Below are 15,120 nucleotides of genomic sequence, written 5' to 3'. Positions count from 1 at the left end.
CCTAATCTAATGAGTCTGATGACTGATCTAACCCTACTGCACATGGGTCTGACCAGACCTGACTCACATGTTGGTTATGTAAACTAATATTTTATTTTGCATGAATGTTGCCCGTTATTCCTATTCTGAATTGCAATTTTTTTAATTAATTGCAGGTTCGGGTTTCGGAGGAGATTGTTCTTTCATGGCTTCTCTTATTACGTCATCAGTCGTTATTTTCTAATTTTTCTAATTTCGTAATTTTATTATGGACTTATTTGCAGATTGCACAGGTGAAGCGTATTAACCAAGACGATATTAATGTAATCTTGAAAACTTGCTTGTCGAAGTAGAAATTACTCGGTAGCCTATCATTGTCACTTTCCGACTTTGCCATAATTTTTGCTCCATGACGATATTACATCATCTGTGATGAACGACTTTCTGTATAGATTTGAGAGGATTACTTATTTAAAAAAAATATATATTTTAAAAATTGTTTTTTTACTGAGTTATATTTTTAAACCATAAAATTTATTAAATTGTGAAATAGTTGCGTTACGATTTTGAAATATAATATTTGCGTTACAATTTTTGATATATAATAATATAATTATTTTAGTAAATTTAAAAATTGTATAGTTTTTGTAAGCAAAATACAATTTTTTGTAATAATTTTCTCCCTAATAGTTAGTATAGAAGTGGCTTGGCTCATGGTCAAGTCATTTCAACAAAATACAACAATTGTTTTTGATTGCAAAAGAACAATCCTTCTATGTCTAACATAGAAATGGTAATAATGTTTTTAGACAAAATGGGTACATAATAACAATTATGTCGATTACAACTCAAAGTTATTAGTTAAAACAAGTATATATATATATTTACATCAAATCCAGAAGGAATTCTTGGAATATTATATGGAACTTCTGGGATCTTAGAAGAGCACAATTCCTGTGAATGAAAGGGTAGTCAGATTAGGGGATTGCTGCACTTTAGCCCATTGGGAGACTTTAGATAGGGTAGTCACTGCAGATGAAGTTAAAATGCATTTATTCAGTATCCCAAAAGATAAATCTCCTGGACCTGATGGCTTTACTAGCCAATTTTACAGAGATGCTTCGGACATTGTTGGCAATGAAGTTTGTGCTGTTGTGTTGGATTTCTTTGACAGTGGTAAGTTGCTTACCCAACTTAATGCCACTATGATCACTCTCATCCCTAAGACTGAAAGACCAGCAAGTGTCAAACATTTTCGACCTATTGCTTGCTGTAATGTAATCTACAAAACCATTTCTAAGATTTTGTGTGCCAGATTAGCTGTTGTTTTTCCTGATATCATAAGTAGGAATCAAGGGCTTTTATTCAAGGGAGGAGCATACATGAAAATATCCTTATTTGTCAGGATCTGGTGAGGATGTATAATAGAGGGACTGCATCACCTAGATGTATGTTCAAAATGGACCTCCAAAAAGCTTATGATTCCATTGAATGGAATTTTTTAGAGCAGATGTTGACAATATTGAAATTTCCTGATAAGTTTAAGAAACTAGTTATGGTTTGTGTGAGGACTCCTCAGTTCTCTCTTTTGCTGGGAAAAGAGGGTTAAGGCAAGGAGATCCTATCTCTCCCTTGCTTTTTACAATCTGTATGAAATATTTGTCAAGGTTGTGATGTTTGCAACTCAGAAATGGCACTTCAGATATCACCCCCTTTGTAGGAGCCTCAAGGTGACTCATTTATTATTTGCTGATGATCTCCCGCTGTTTTGTAAAGGGGATACTAGATTAATTATGCTTATGCTTAGAGCCTTCTCTACATTCTCTGCCACTTCTGGTTTAATTGTGAATGTGGCTAAGTCTGAGGTGGTATTTGCTGGGATTTCTGATGTTCTGAAACATGATATTTTACAAATCTCAGGCTTTCAAGAAGGAAGGTTATCTTTTAAGTACCTTGAAATTCCTATTCAGTCAGGTAGACTCACAAGGCAGGATTATAATATCTTGATGGAAAGGATAGTTACCAGGGTGAGAGGGATTGGGGATAGGAAGCTTAGCTATTCTGGCAGACTGATTTTGATAAATTTTGTTCTCAACACTCTTCACAATTATTAGGCTTCAATATTTCTAATTCCTAAAATGATAATCAGGAAGATAGTTGCTATTTGCAGGAATTATTTATGGGATGGGGGCACTGAGTATCACAGGGCTCCTCTGGTGGCTTGGTCCACTATTTGCTGCAACAAGAAATCAGGTGGTCTGGTTGTTAAAGATGCTGAAAAATGGAACATTGCAACTGTTGGAAAGCATGTGAATTGGATCTATACTAAGGCTGATAGACTGTGGGTTCAATGGATAGATCATATCTATATGAAAGGGAATGACCAATCTGTCTCGGATAGACGGAGCATCCCTAAACATGCCTTCATAGCCTGGCTAGTTTATCATAAGGCCCTCAATACCAGGGAGAAGTTATATGCTATTGGAATCTGTGACTCTGCGAATTGTGTTCTTTGTGAGGCAAGAGTTGAAACACATCCCCACCTTTTTGAAGATTGTGTATAAAGTAAACAAATTTTGGGACAAATTGAGCAGTGGCTGCAACTTAAACTGCACTATGATTGGAAGCACTCTCAGTTGCAACAACATGTTTGTAGAATGGCTAAGTTGGCTTGCTGGTATAACATATGGATGGAAAGGAACAAATGTCGGCTGGATTTGCAGCTAACTATGCTTGACGGAATTGTGAAAGATGTGAAGAAATTGATTCATGCTCGAGTCAATCAGATGATTATGCAACCAGTTACTAACTTTGATCAGAAATGGCTTACATGTTTAGACATTTTGTTTTAGCTATGACTAGTATTAGAATCTGTAGCATTGAATTGTAATCGAATATTATGATGCCTATTTGATTAATGAAAACATTCACGTTTCACCAAAAAAAAAACAAGTATATAAGTTCCTTTTGAAGTGGCGGCTACCCTAGCTCCATTTCCTTGTCAGAGATCTACATCACCCTTGTTTAGCTTTTCCACATTTCCAAGTCCCACTTGGAGTGATAAGTCCAACATTGATATCTTCCAAATACTTGGGGTAATTACGCTTCCAATGGCCCATGACATTACAATAATGACATTCGTCGTAGGATTGGGCACCCTTATTGATTTTGGTGGTGGTAGTCTCACTATCAACTTCCAATTCACAATCGGATTTGGGTTTCTTACCCTTCTTTGCCTTTACTTTATTAATACCATTACTCCTTTTGGATGAAAGGACATTCTTGCTAGAACTCTCACTCAATGTGACATTTCTCCTTGCTTTATCAAACAAGGATACCTTGGAATTTGTGAGTTTCCGTCATATGATCCTCTTACCAAGGAGGTGGGCATGAGTAAAGGAGTGGGAGGTGTAGAAGTGGTAAAATAGCAAAGATTTCCATCCTTACCAATGCCAATGCGTAGTTCTCTAATTGGGTCATTGTCATACAAAGAGCATTTTTTCATTAAATGATTGGAGCCACGAATTAATGGTGATCGGTGTAAAATTATTAGATGAATCCATTGCGGATAAAATTGGAGTTACCATTGCAATTGAGAAAACAATTTTGACTACAAAATAGGAAATGAAGGAATTAATAAGACATGTATCGTTTTAATTATACTAGTAAACGTTTTAAACAAGTTTTAAGCATTTATATAGTGACCTCTACCCAACTATTATAAATGATTCCGAGATCCAAATTCATATTAATTCAGGCACGGTGAGCCGATTCATCCCTTATCAATATAATTCGGTGGATTAACTCTTTAATCGATTCTACTTCTAGAACTCTCGGTCAATAAAATTACATTAATATTAACACATGCGACTACGGTCACGAATACTTCCGTTGAGCTCAATCCAAATTTCGATGTAATAACATTTTATTACCCACTTACCCAACGTAACAAGTTTAGTACCCCGGTGAGCCGAGCCTACTTCCTCATGAAATTGGGATTCATGGTTTCTACTATTTGGTAAGGCTAATTCTCAATTATTATTTAGTGAGAGGTCTTGTCAATTTATTATCTATCACGTTTTAAGTGAACTAAAGCGGTGAACTACGATAATTATAATTGACACGGTCGATGACTCGATATGATTTGCATGTGTTGTTATGGCGATTTGGCAATGCATGCAACATATTGAAATAAATGCAAAGCAATAATAATAAATTCCTAATATGGCCTTCCTAAATATAAAATCAAATAATCTATTACATAATCGGAAACCAACTCCTTTGGTCCCTTGAATCTTCAAGTGGCACGCCTCCCAAGAACACCGTCATTGTCGGAACGCCTTTCCGAATGGCACCGTCTTGAAAAATTCCATGATTACAAATTATAATAAAAATACAAAGCTATTCCTATTATACATTTGTAAAATGAAAAACTAGTAAAAATAAAAGTGATACGAGATCACATTAAATTACAACCGAATCAATATTCCCTTTCATTGCGGGTAATATTGATTAAAACTAAGGCCATACTAAGATAAAATTACATAATTCAAAATTATATAAATAAAAGACATTCAACAATTGAAATATGAAACATTATAATATGTGTCTATCATGCCAAATTATGTGCCAAATCGCCCTATTTACCTTATATCGATTATATAATCTGGTTTTATGGAAGTGCGTGATAATATCTTATTAAAATCACTAATCAATACTTAAATCAAATTTAAGCTCAAGTTAATTATCCTAACATTCTTAGGACTCAGAAATTAGTCATCACTCAATTTTTGACAATAATTCAACTTGATTTAATTTTATGCTCATTTTTGACCTTAAAATCATAACATTTATATAAAAATCCTTATTTATTCTTGAGCTTAAAAATGGTGGATGATCCTCCAAAATCCCAATGTGGAGATCCTCCTCTTGTTGCACCCAAGACAAATCCCTTAAACTAATATATTAATTAGGGTTATTTAATGATAATATTCTGAACTATAAGGATGCTGCTCAAAATACTACATACTCTTATTTAACTATGAATAAACCCAACTAATACTTCCCTTCGCTTTTATTATAACATGGTGACCGGCTACCTCCTAAGCAGGTGAATAAATTTTAACCCTACCTTTATCCTTTCATTTCTTTGTTAACCTTTTCAGCTTCCACCTTCTCCCTTACTTTTTCATCTAATCACCATTAAATCTCCCACTCTTCTCCAATAACGCCCCCAACAACGCCATTGATGATCCTCATTGATCATTTCTTAAATTATTCATCCTTACTTGGTATAATCTGCCGCTCTTATCTTCGGATAATCAGACTAACTGGATTCGTCAATGGACCCATTTGAGAGTACAACAACCACAAATGAAGCATCGTCACAAAAGCTGGTGTTTGGCAGACATTTAAGGTCATTTCAAGATACCTTAATATAATCAATCTTTATCTATTTAAAATCCGATGACTTTGATCTTGATTATTTAATGAGAGGCCCCATTTACATTAAAATAAGAACATTTAGCTTTGAAATTACCTTCATTATTATCATTTTGATTGAAGGGGTAATGTTTTATTGTAGACACGAAAGAGAATGAGGCCATGAGGGATTGTTAAAAGTTGAATTTTGGAAAAAATTGTTGGTGGGAAAGGATGCAATTGCCAATTGACTTTGAAAGTTTGAAGTGTCGTTGTGATTGAAATGAGAAGTTATACTCCATCAAGTCGATAAAAAGCTTATGATTGCAAAAAGTTCTACAGGTATTTTTAGATCTATTAGAATTTGAAAAAAAAAATGAAGATGAGCGCTTATTTGAGAAATATTAGAGGAATAATTACAAATCTAGGTGAGGTAAATTATAGTTGAAATGAAAGAGGGAGATAAAAATCTAGAAAAAATGGGTAAATGAAGAAGATGAAGATGGAAAAGGAAGAAAGAAGGGGTAAAGGAAGAAGTTGAAGACTAATAAAGGGAAAATAAAGGTCAACGAAAATTACCTCCTATAACAAGTTAATAAAACATCAATTCTGTTTAAAGTGAAGGGGGGCATTAGTTTGGTTTATTCATAGTTAAATAAGAGTATGGAGTATTTTGAGCAGCACCCCTATATTTTAGAGTATTCTCATTAAGTAACCCTATTAATTAACTATATTAATACACTAGTATCATTAAAATGATTCTAATAATATCACTATTACTACACTAGTAATCTTATATTGTTACTAGAATTTAGAACTAACAATTTATAAGGTTTCTAAACCATTTTAGAGAGAATTGTGAGAGAAGGAGAGAAATGCATGTTGAATGAATATTGAATAATAATGGAGTAGTGAAAAAATGAGAACAAATTCTCATTATAGAGGAAGAAGGAGCCGGCTAGCATAAGGCCAAAATGACATCTTGCTTTTAGTTTTTATCTTCTCCAAATTGTAGGCATGTAAGGCTACTTAACATAGGCATGATTATTTAATTTTATCACATAAAATAATATCATCCATAAACCCACTACAATCCCTTCATTTTGGCCCATATATATAAAATGGACTACCATTTTATTTTGTCAATTTATCACTTGTCACACAATATATCACATGTAGTATGTTACATGTTATTAATTAATTTAATGCATATTTATCAAATAAATATAGTTTTATAAATTAATTAAATTACATACAAAAAATTGACTAGTGATTCTTGATCATATAAATAAAATGGGTCATATAATTATAATTCACAACATATTGTAATTATAATTAATCATTAATTCTTATCACAATTGTTTCACAAACAATAATCAATTTTAGTAATAAAATATTTCAATTACTAAAATAAATCTTATTTAATCAAATTACAATAAGATATAAATATTCTCTCTCACAAATTGTATTGTTCAATTTTAAGGAATTGATTAACTTTTATCATCATAAAATTAATCAATTTGTCTATTAAGAGAATTGTCCTTTAGGTGTGACCTTAAGGGATCAACTAATCACCACCGTCAAACGACAGTAATGGCAAACTCTAGTTAGCCAATCATTACTGATTAATGATGATCTGTTGACTATATAAATGAATCATCCCTTACGTATTCTTAATTTGATATTTAAATTGCATTTTACCGTCTCTTATCTACTCAACTTCGGCTCGTAGATATATAAACCAACTCGAGTCTTGTTAGACCATCACATAAAAGTTGATTAGGAGGAAAGTAGAAGGTAAACATAGGTGTTGTACAATCTAATCAGTTGACCCAGGACTGACTCTTCCTAGAAGCAATGAATACTGCTTGACTCGGTTCCTCCACAACATTGTTGCTTGCATGCCCTTAAACATGTTTGTATGATCAACGCAACCATGAATCCCCATAAACCCGTGATATCCACAGCACTTTTAATCAGTGTTTACATCTTTCCTTTTATTACTCGATTTCTACTTTATTGCTTGCATTAGTCTAGACAACTACAAACGGAAACAAATTGTGACACTAGCATAATTGAGATAGATAGACTTAGAGCCAGCACCGTCCATGGATCGGCCTCGACTTACCGCTAACTAGTTGTTTGTTGTTATTATAAATATGTTTGATTGGATGTGACCCAGCGGCAATGCCCATCAAAATATGTGCTTAATTAAAATGTTGAGTGTTTAATTGATTTAGATTTCTTTTTATTATTTATTAGTTATTATTATTTCAATATTCACCTTGAAGTAAACTCCTGGGGGTTTTATTTCTAATTATTTTCAGGTTGTTTGATATTTGCATGTCTAGAAGGTTACAAGGCTTGACACCTTTGTGAAGTAATCCGAAGAACCTTAGTGAATAATAGGAGACTTGTTAGGGAGGAATTTGGGAGGTATTTGGTGAAGTTGTTTCAACCCACTAGGTAGAGTTGTCAAATCCTACCGTAATAGAAGGGAGAAGAACCCGTTAAGCAATGCCACGCAAAGTCCACCTCCAGTGGCGCAATTCTTAGTCCTCACATACACCAGGAGAATCTGCCCAGTGGTTCATCCTGCACTGCAAGACATCTCATAGTGGTTTGCACATTGCAAATCAGACCTCTCATCCAGCTGGTTGCCCAGGAGAGCCGATTCGGGGTGCCATGGTAGGACCCTCGATTCTCCTTTACGCCGACCTTTTACACGAGTGTTGTGATGCTGCCTCGCAGCCAGGCGTAATCAGACCAAATGAGATGGAGTGCTTGTTTTGCCTTTTTCGTTAGTCCGGCACACATGAGAGCAATGGATTAGAGGAGCAGCAAGTGAAGCCGCCCATGGAATAGATTCTTGGAAGAAGTAAGCTCTAGCTATCTACAAAAATTCTACGCTAGGAAAGACTAACATGCGAGAAGCTCGGAGTCGGGTTTCGCACTAAGGGATGAAGAATCTTTGTCCGAAGCTTAGGAAGCAGTTCAAAGGTATTTGTCGCTCTGTGTCCTCCTATGGACTTGTGAATGGTTTTAGTCTGACGAATTTTGGAGATAGTTTATCATAGAAGATTCTAAAGACATTGCTCGATGCTGAGATCAAATGGAATATTCACAGAAGTTGATCATGATCAAACATAGGATGGTAGATTGAGGAAATGGCGGTCCATAATTCACAATATAGTAGACCTGCAGAGGCTGCTGGAGGAAAGCATGAAGTGGACTCGGGTACTCGATTGGAACTCAGCTTAGATGCTCACATTGTCCACGATCAACAGAGTTTGAACAAGCGTGCGTAGCTGGACAGGAGAAACTCAAAATCGTAAACATCATGTCGGTGCATGTGGCATCCTCATCAATCCCAAGTGGGATATATGAGAATTGCAGAACTTTAGGTCATGACCCCGAGTGAGTATGAGGGAACAACGAAACCAGTTAATGCTTTCGAAACTTACAAAGTGGTACCACTTTGTTCAGGTTTTCTGTAAACACCAGGTTCATCCAAATCTCTCACTGCAGCCAAAGCTGTCCAAAACCACTCAAACCGTATATACATCACACCATGAGAGGCAAAATCAAGACCATAGCAATCGAGAACTAAGGTTGCCAAAAGTCAAAGTCCATCGATCACCCAAATATTAAGTTTTGATGTCCAGCAGATCCTCAAATCAAAGAATCAACAGAGTTTTCCTCAAATGCGAAAAGAATGTGTAAGCCGACGAAAGGTACACCGCCAACAGCATTTCTAAACTCACTGGAGTGTTGAAAGCTGATTGACCTCCTTCGCATCTTCAAGCTCCACCAAGGCACAAAAGGTGCGATTACGCTCAGTATCCATAGGCGTGACGGCCAGTTGGTGCCATTCATGCTGGTCTGAGCCAAAGATACTCACAGGCCCCAGAAGACGGTGAGAAATGAAGTTGTGAAAGCTGAGTGAGAAAAGAAGAAAATTGTTGTTACAAAGGCCCCAAGAGAGATCATCAAAGAAGAGAGTTCATAACGAAAATGAGAAGACAAGGCCGAAGAAAGGCCCGTTCGATGAATTGCACTTCCGCTTTTTCCAGGTCGTCGACAAGCCCAAATGACTGGTGATGATCAACTTGTGGAAGTTCCTGGAAATTGTGAAGAGACTTGAAGTCTCAATTCACTTTCACGGAATTAATCAATCACACGATACAAGCTATACAAGTATCGCAAGATATCCACCGCCCGAAAGAAAGAGAAGCAAGTCCAGGGAGCAGGAAGGAAGCGGTCTCAAGGCCGGAAGTGTGTGCTATAGGTCAGAGAAGTGCGATACCTCTGAGGAGTTCACCATCCAGGGTCAAAGGGATCCGGGGAAGCTTCTACAATACACGTGTACCGCGTGCGGCGACAATGGTCGATATAAGCCTTATGTGATCTAGGGCTGAGTCAGTGTCATCATGTGCCAGTGTGGAAGATGAAAGGTTGGGATGAGAGGGCTCAAATGCCGATATGGCACTCTATCATAGGCAGAGTAGAGATCGTGAAGTACACCATTAGGGATATGGGAAGGTGTCACGACTTGGCGATTGGAAGTTTTTCATCCGGTGGGCTTTACCATCGTAGTTGATGTGAGAGGAAGATTCAGCGTCCAAATCATGCTGGGAGAGGAGCCTTTTCCTGCGGCCGTGGAGTCAAGCGATTCATATCAAGCTCATGGAAGCTCACTCTAGAAGTAGGAGATGAAAGCATAACTTTTTAATCATCGACAAATACCATAGAGAGCTCTCGTTTGTCAGGCCGCATGTTCATGATTTTGATCATTCTCATAGGAAGGATGAAAGAGAGAAATCGGAACTCCGATGGGAAGAAGAATGAAGATGCATCCATTCTAAGAGCGATGAATTGTGACAAGGAGAGCTTGCCAAGCTCATCAAAATCAACAAGGAGAAGAAGGATGTGCCTCATTGAGCCGAGAGAAGAAATTCTTGAGGAGTTGCTCTCCACCCTGGCGAGAGAATTTTGATGATCGGCTGACCGAAGTTCTGTGAGTCTTTGGGACAGACGTGGATTTGGAAGAGTCTTCAATCCCTACATTGGAGCATGCCGTCGATCATGATCCAGCAGCGCGAGCCATGATCTGCTAAAGACCTCTACAACTTAATAATGAACAAGCTTACTGGCGATTCCTTCTTCAGAGTGTTGAGCATGCATCGACAACACCTTGCGACATCACCACCTAGACGTCTGCTTAAGCACAGGCCAGTTTGGTAGATCCTCCTTAAACTGCAACCATAATACTTCTAACTCCTAACTTACATTTCCATGTTCGTATCTGCATTTTTGTTTTTATGTCATTTTGGATTTTATTTGCTGATCAAAATAATTGTCATGATAAGAGAGAAGCGAGGAGAGATCAACAAATTCAGATTGATGTGTAGTGCCTTTACCTTAGTGTGGGGATCGATTACAAGCAGCATGCCTGAGCTATTCGGCCCTTACCATAGAAGCCCCCACAGCGAATGAACGCAAGAATGAAAGAATGGTAAAGGAAGTGCGTTGTACACAGGTGGATGGAATCGGTGTCACAATGAGGACTGATATCAGGAGGCCGGGATGCAAATCCCAGCCGTCTTCAACAATATCGCAATCCAAGCGACCAGGCCCATGGAGAAGCTGAAGTGTGGTTTGACAGTTGAAAGTTTCTTGACTGTGCCGAAAAGAATCCCAGAAGCGGATTTAAGGACAGGCCTTGCGTCTCGTAGATGTCGAAGCATCTTGCTTGAACCAGAGCGCCCAGTCTTTCTGTTGGAGCAAACAAAGCAATTTCTAGGCAGTGAAATCCAGCTCCGTCATGAACCAATCGCCAGTCCCGTCACTGGAAGAATCCAGGCGGTTGAGAATCCGCCGCCGTCTTCCAGGCGGAAAGCCAAAATCATTAGGCTGCGAGAATCCGCGCGGATTGGAACTCAATCACTTCACGGATTACCTACTGGCGTTTCGAAAATTGGGCTTCTTCAAGTGCCACACCGCCAGCCAGTTCCACCGTTCATTCAATCATAAACCGCTACTTCCTGGCAGCATCAAAGCCCTCCTCATCTCCATCACCAAAAGCAAAGCCCTCGACAAGGTCGCTAAAATCAGATCGAGCCGTCCCAGCTGAACAGCAAATCAAGTCGCCATCTTCAATAACAATCAAAACGGCTGCCGAATCTCTTAAGCCCTTTGGAAGCGGATGCATTTGTATAACGCCAAGTGCCCTACACTTGAATCGAGTTAGTGAATTTCTACTGAGTGCAAGATTTTGAATTCTGTCTTGGTTAAGATTCATCAAATTGCATGAGACAAAGAATAACCCGAGCACAGGCGAAGCTCTCTCTCCCGAAAAGCCAAAAAGCTCTCCAAACAAAACACGTAGCGTCGCTGACAACTGGTAGTATCAACACCAGAACTTGGACGTGCAAACAACAGCAAACTCAATGGCGAGCATCACCTACCTACTCGAGTAATCGATCAACTCTTGCGATTATCGGAGGTAGCGTCGTTCGATACCCAGGAAGGACATTTGTCAAGTTGCTTCATAAAATCAATTCACCAAATTCATATTAAAGATGCCTTGGAAAGTAGGTGTTCTTGAACAAACTTAAGCGCTTTTCAATGCCATGGGTTTGAAGAGGTAGTTGAAACAAAGGAATGTACCCCTCCTTGTCTTGGAAATTCTTAAGTTCTTTGAAAGTCACCAAAGTTGAGGATAGGAAAATCAGGATTTAGTCTAGCTGGCATTAGTAGGCGCGTTACCTTTGAAGAATTAAGGTGAAATTTTAGGTGCTTAGCGATAGATCGAGATATCTTAAGCATTCATGGAAAGTATGACCCAGAGCCTCTGGGAGAGCAATCTCGGGAAAGTTTGATGATTTTCATGCTTGTAGTACTCTTTTGTCCATCATCAATAAGGACGTAAGTGTGTACATGCAAGTTATGGAAATCTGACACTGAGGAAGACACAATCATTTATGGAACTCGATTTTATTCTACCTTGAATCGGCTTTGAATATCAGGAATCCATACAAACCTTTCAATTCTTTGAGGCTATTGGTTGATAGATGGCTCCCATGTTGATAGTGGAAGAAGAATTACAACGTTATTGTTAATGGCGGCCTGATCGCACGGTCTATAAGCGCCCACAGTCCTAATTTCAATAAGGATATGCAAGTACGAGGCAAAGGAAGGTGTATCTGGTAATGTACTATGCATGATTAACAAGTTCAAGTGGGTTATAAGAAACCCTTGACACCAAATGTGGATAAGCTTACTAGTGAGCTCGATCATTCACTTTACCGCGAAGATTTATGTCTTAGTGTCCACCGGACCAACTATCTACTTCTGTCCAAGAAGAGTACATCATTCAACAACAAACAAAGGTGATCATGCAACTACCTCTCTTCCATTTATTATACACCTTACCCCTTTGTGTATGAAGAGTTTCAAACCGGAAGGTGGAAATTGGGAAAAGACTATGTCACTCTTCTTATGCAAGCCATGCACTGAAGCAAGCTTATGAAGATCGGAAGGGGAATGCATGTTTGGCTCAATATCCTCCCCCTCACATTTAGCTGAAACGAGACTCCTTGATCCATCTTGTCCTTTTACTAGTTGGGGCGGATAAAGAAGCCTTATTTAGGGTGCATCTGGGACGTGGTGGAAAGCAAATGAGGTTGTTGAAATGGTGAAGAAATTGATGATAATATTGAGGAAGAAGCAAGTGGAGATGGAAGAGATGGAAAGAGATGGTGAAGATGATGATGAACAAGATGATGGAGAAAGTAAAGAAAGTGCAAGGAAAGTGACCAGTATGACCACCTCTCATGGAAGTGATGATGATGATATAGCATGATGGAACTATAAGCCTTGGGAGAACTCCTACACTCCCATGGTTTGTCTATATCTCTTTGTATTTTATTTCATTTTGATCATTGTTGGTTTAGTCTAGCAACATCAAAGGACTCACGCCTCGGTTCCATTGGTGTTCTTTATTGTTCCCATTTTGAAAATCAAAATATTGATCTAGTTTTAGTTTCATAACATGGTGTGCATGAACTATACCCATCCTTGACATTAGCAATAGTGTTTTATTTGGTTTTGGGGAAGTTAATGCATCACAGCGAGTAATCTAAATTATCCTCTCCGTCATAACAAAAACCATGCATCATGTTGTATAGCTTAGTGTAGAATTGCATTTAGTATAGAAATCATGCATCATTTTTGCACATTCATCATTTGGCCATTGAGGACAATGCCCATTAGTGTGGGGATGAATTCTAACACTTAACTTTTTATTCAAAACTAGTAAAAATTGAAAATTTCAAAATCATAAAAATTTAAAATTGAAAAACGAAAATGCTTCATTTCAGAGTATCAGAGCATATCATTTTGAGAGACATTAGGTTTGTTTATCCTTGTTCACTTTGATCGAAACTACGCCCTGTCAAGGACTGTGTAGGAATCATGAAGGTATAGTACAGATCTTTCAATCTCCTTTTCCTCTTTATATTAGCCAGCTATGTAACTATTTGGTTGATTCAGTGCGGTATAAACAATGCCAGACTTGGTTACATTTAGTTATATATCTGGTTAATGAAATCATTTGCATTAGGATGTTTATATTGATTGCATCATAATATAGTTACAAGGCTTGTTGAAACATTTTTAGAAGCCATCTACTTGGAGGCTTGACAGGTGTATAAGCCCTAATGGTCTTTCTTTTCTTAAGACTTTGCTTGTTAGATGCTTGTAAAAACACCTAGGATGTGTCATGCTAGTATCCTTTGACATGGATTAAGGCCTAGTCAAAATCTTTTGGTGTGATAACTCCTTAGCTCCCGTTTATTCAAGGTGACCCTTGAAATCCATCCATCATTCATCCATGTTCTACACATTTTTGTCATCAAAGGGGATGGGCTTTAAAGAAATCATTTGAGTTCAATGAAATGAAAGTGAAAGAAAGTTTGCAAAATCAAATGAAAAGAGGAGCAAAAAATAGACTCCTAAAAACTTCAAATATAAGGTACCCTCACCATATGGGTGACTTTGAAAATGTTCAAAAAGAAATGCAAAAAGTTGAAAGTTGTCAAGTGTTGAAATGCCAAAATCAAAAGAAATGGCGAAAGAAAGTGTTCTCAAATGTTATATGCCCAAGGGGGGAAAGAGCAAAACAAAAAAGCAAACTCCCCAAATGAAACTCAAATACTATCGATCCCTTTATCCATAAGTATCCATTTTTGTGCATGGTAGAGAGAGGACGACCCTTCTTCTTGTCTAGGCAAGAGGAAGGTCCCACGATCCTCAGTGTTTCTAACACCAATAAGTCTACTCTTGACAAAACATTTAACGATTGAGGACAAAGGTACCTAGCTTGACCTGACTTGGAGGTGATTTATTGGTATCCTTCTGAAGCTTAGTAGTTTAAGAAATTGCATCTATGAAGGAGTGTGTACCCTTGAATTTTTCCCCTTGTAGATAATTTCACCATTAGATGAAAAGTGGCTATTCTTTTTATAGATGCATCCATTATTTATTTTGTGTGCTTAATGTTTGGATGTGTCCATTTTGCAAGACCCACCACTTGCCTTGCAAAGGCATCCTACCTCATGGTTGTCTTGTTGTGAGTTGAAGGGAGCGGAGTGAGACCGCTAATTGTCTCATGCTCGACTATGTTATTAGGTTAGTTTAAATAATGGTCTAGTCTTTGTC

The 15,120-nt window shown here is 37.7% G+C and overlaps 1 protein-coding gene across 1 annotated transcript; it reads left to right on the top strand.

Moving 5' to 3' along the window:
- Positions 1-1,438: 1,438 nt before the first annotated feature.
- LOC141639441 (uncharacterized) lies at positions 1,439-2,831 on the top strand. Its single transcript, XM_074448568.1, has 4 exons — positions 1,439-1,537; positions 1,647-2,006; positions 2,094-2,486; positions 2,574-2,831. Exons 1-4 carry the CDS (start codon positions 1,439-1,441, stop codon positions 2,829-2,831), a joined length of 1,110 nt encoding a protein of 369 aa, XP_074304669.1.
- Positions 2,832-15,120: the final 12,289 nt, after the last annotated feature.

The sequence above is a fragment of the Silene latifolia genome, unplaced genomic scaffold, assembly GCF_048544455.1.
Source record: "Silene latifolia isolate original U9 population unplaced genomic scaffold, ASM4854445v1 scaffold_394, whole genome shotgun sequence".
NCBI classification, from domain to species: domain Eukaryota; kingdom Viridiplantae; phylum Streptophyta; class Magnoliopsida; order Caryophyllales; family Caryophyllaceae; genus Silene; species Silene latifolia.
Note: the sequence above shows the minus strand (reverse complement) of the source record. Positions and strands in the feature narration are given on the sequence as shown.

Coding starts and splice junctions, on each gene's coding strand:
- LOC141639441 (XM_074448568.1), top strand. CDS start 1,439: ATGGACCTCCAAAAAGCTTATGATTCCATTGAATGGAATTTTTTAGAG. Junction 2,007..2,093: donor TGGAAAGGATAGTTACCAGG/GTGAGAGGGATT, acceptor CACAATTATTAG/GCTTCAATATTTCTAATTCC. Junction 2,487..2,573: donor TCTGTGACTCTGCGAATTGT/GTTCTTTGTGAG, acceptor CAAATTGAGCAG/TGGCTGCAACTTAAACTGCA.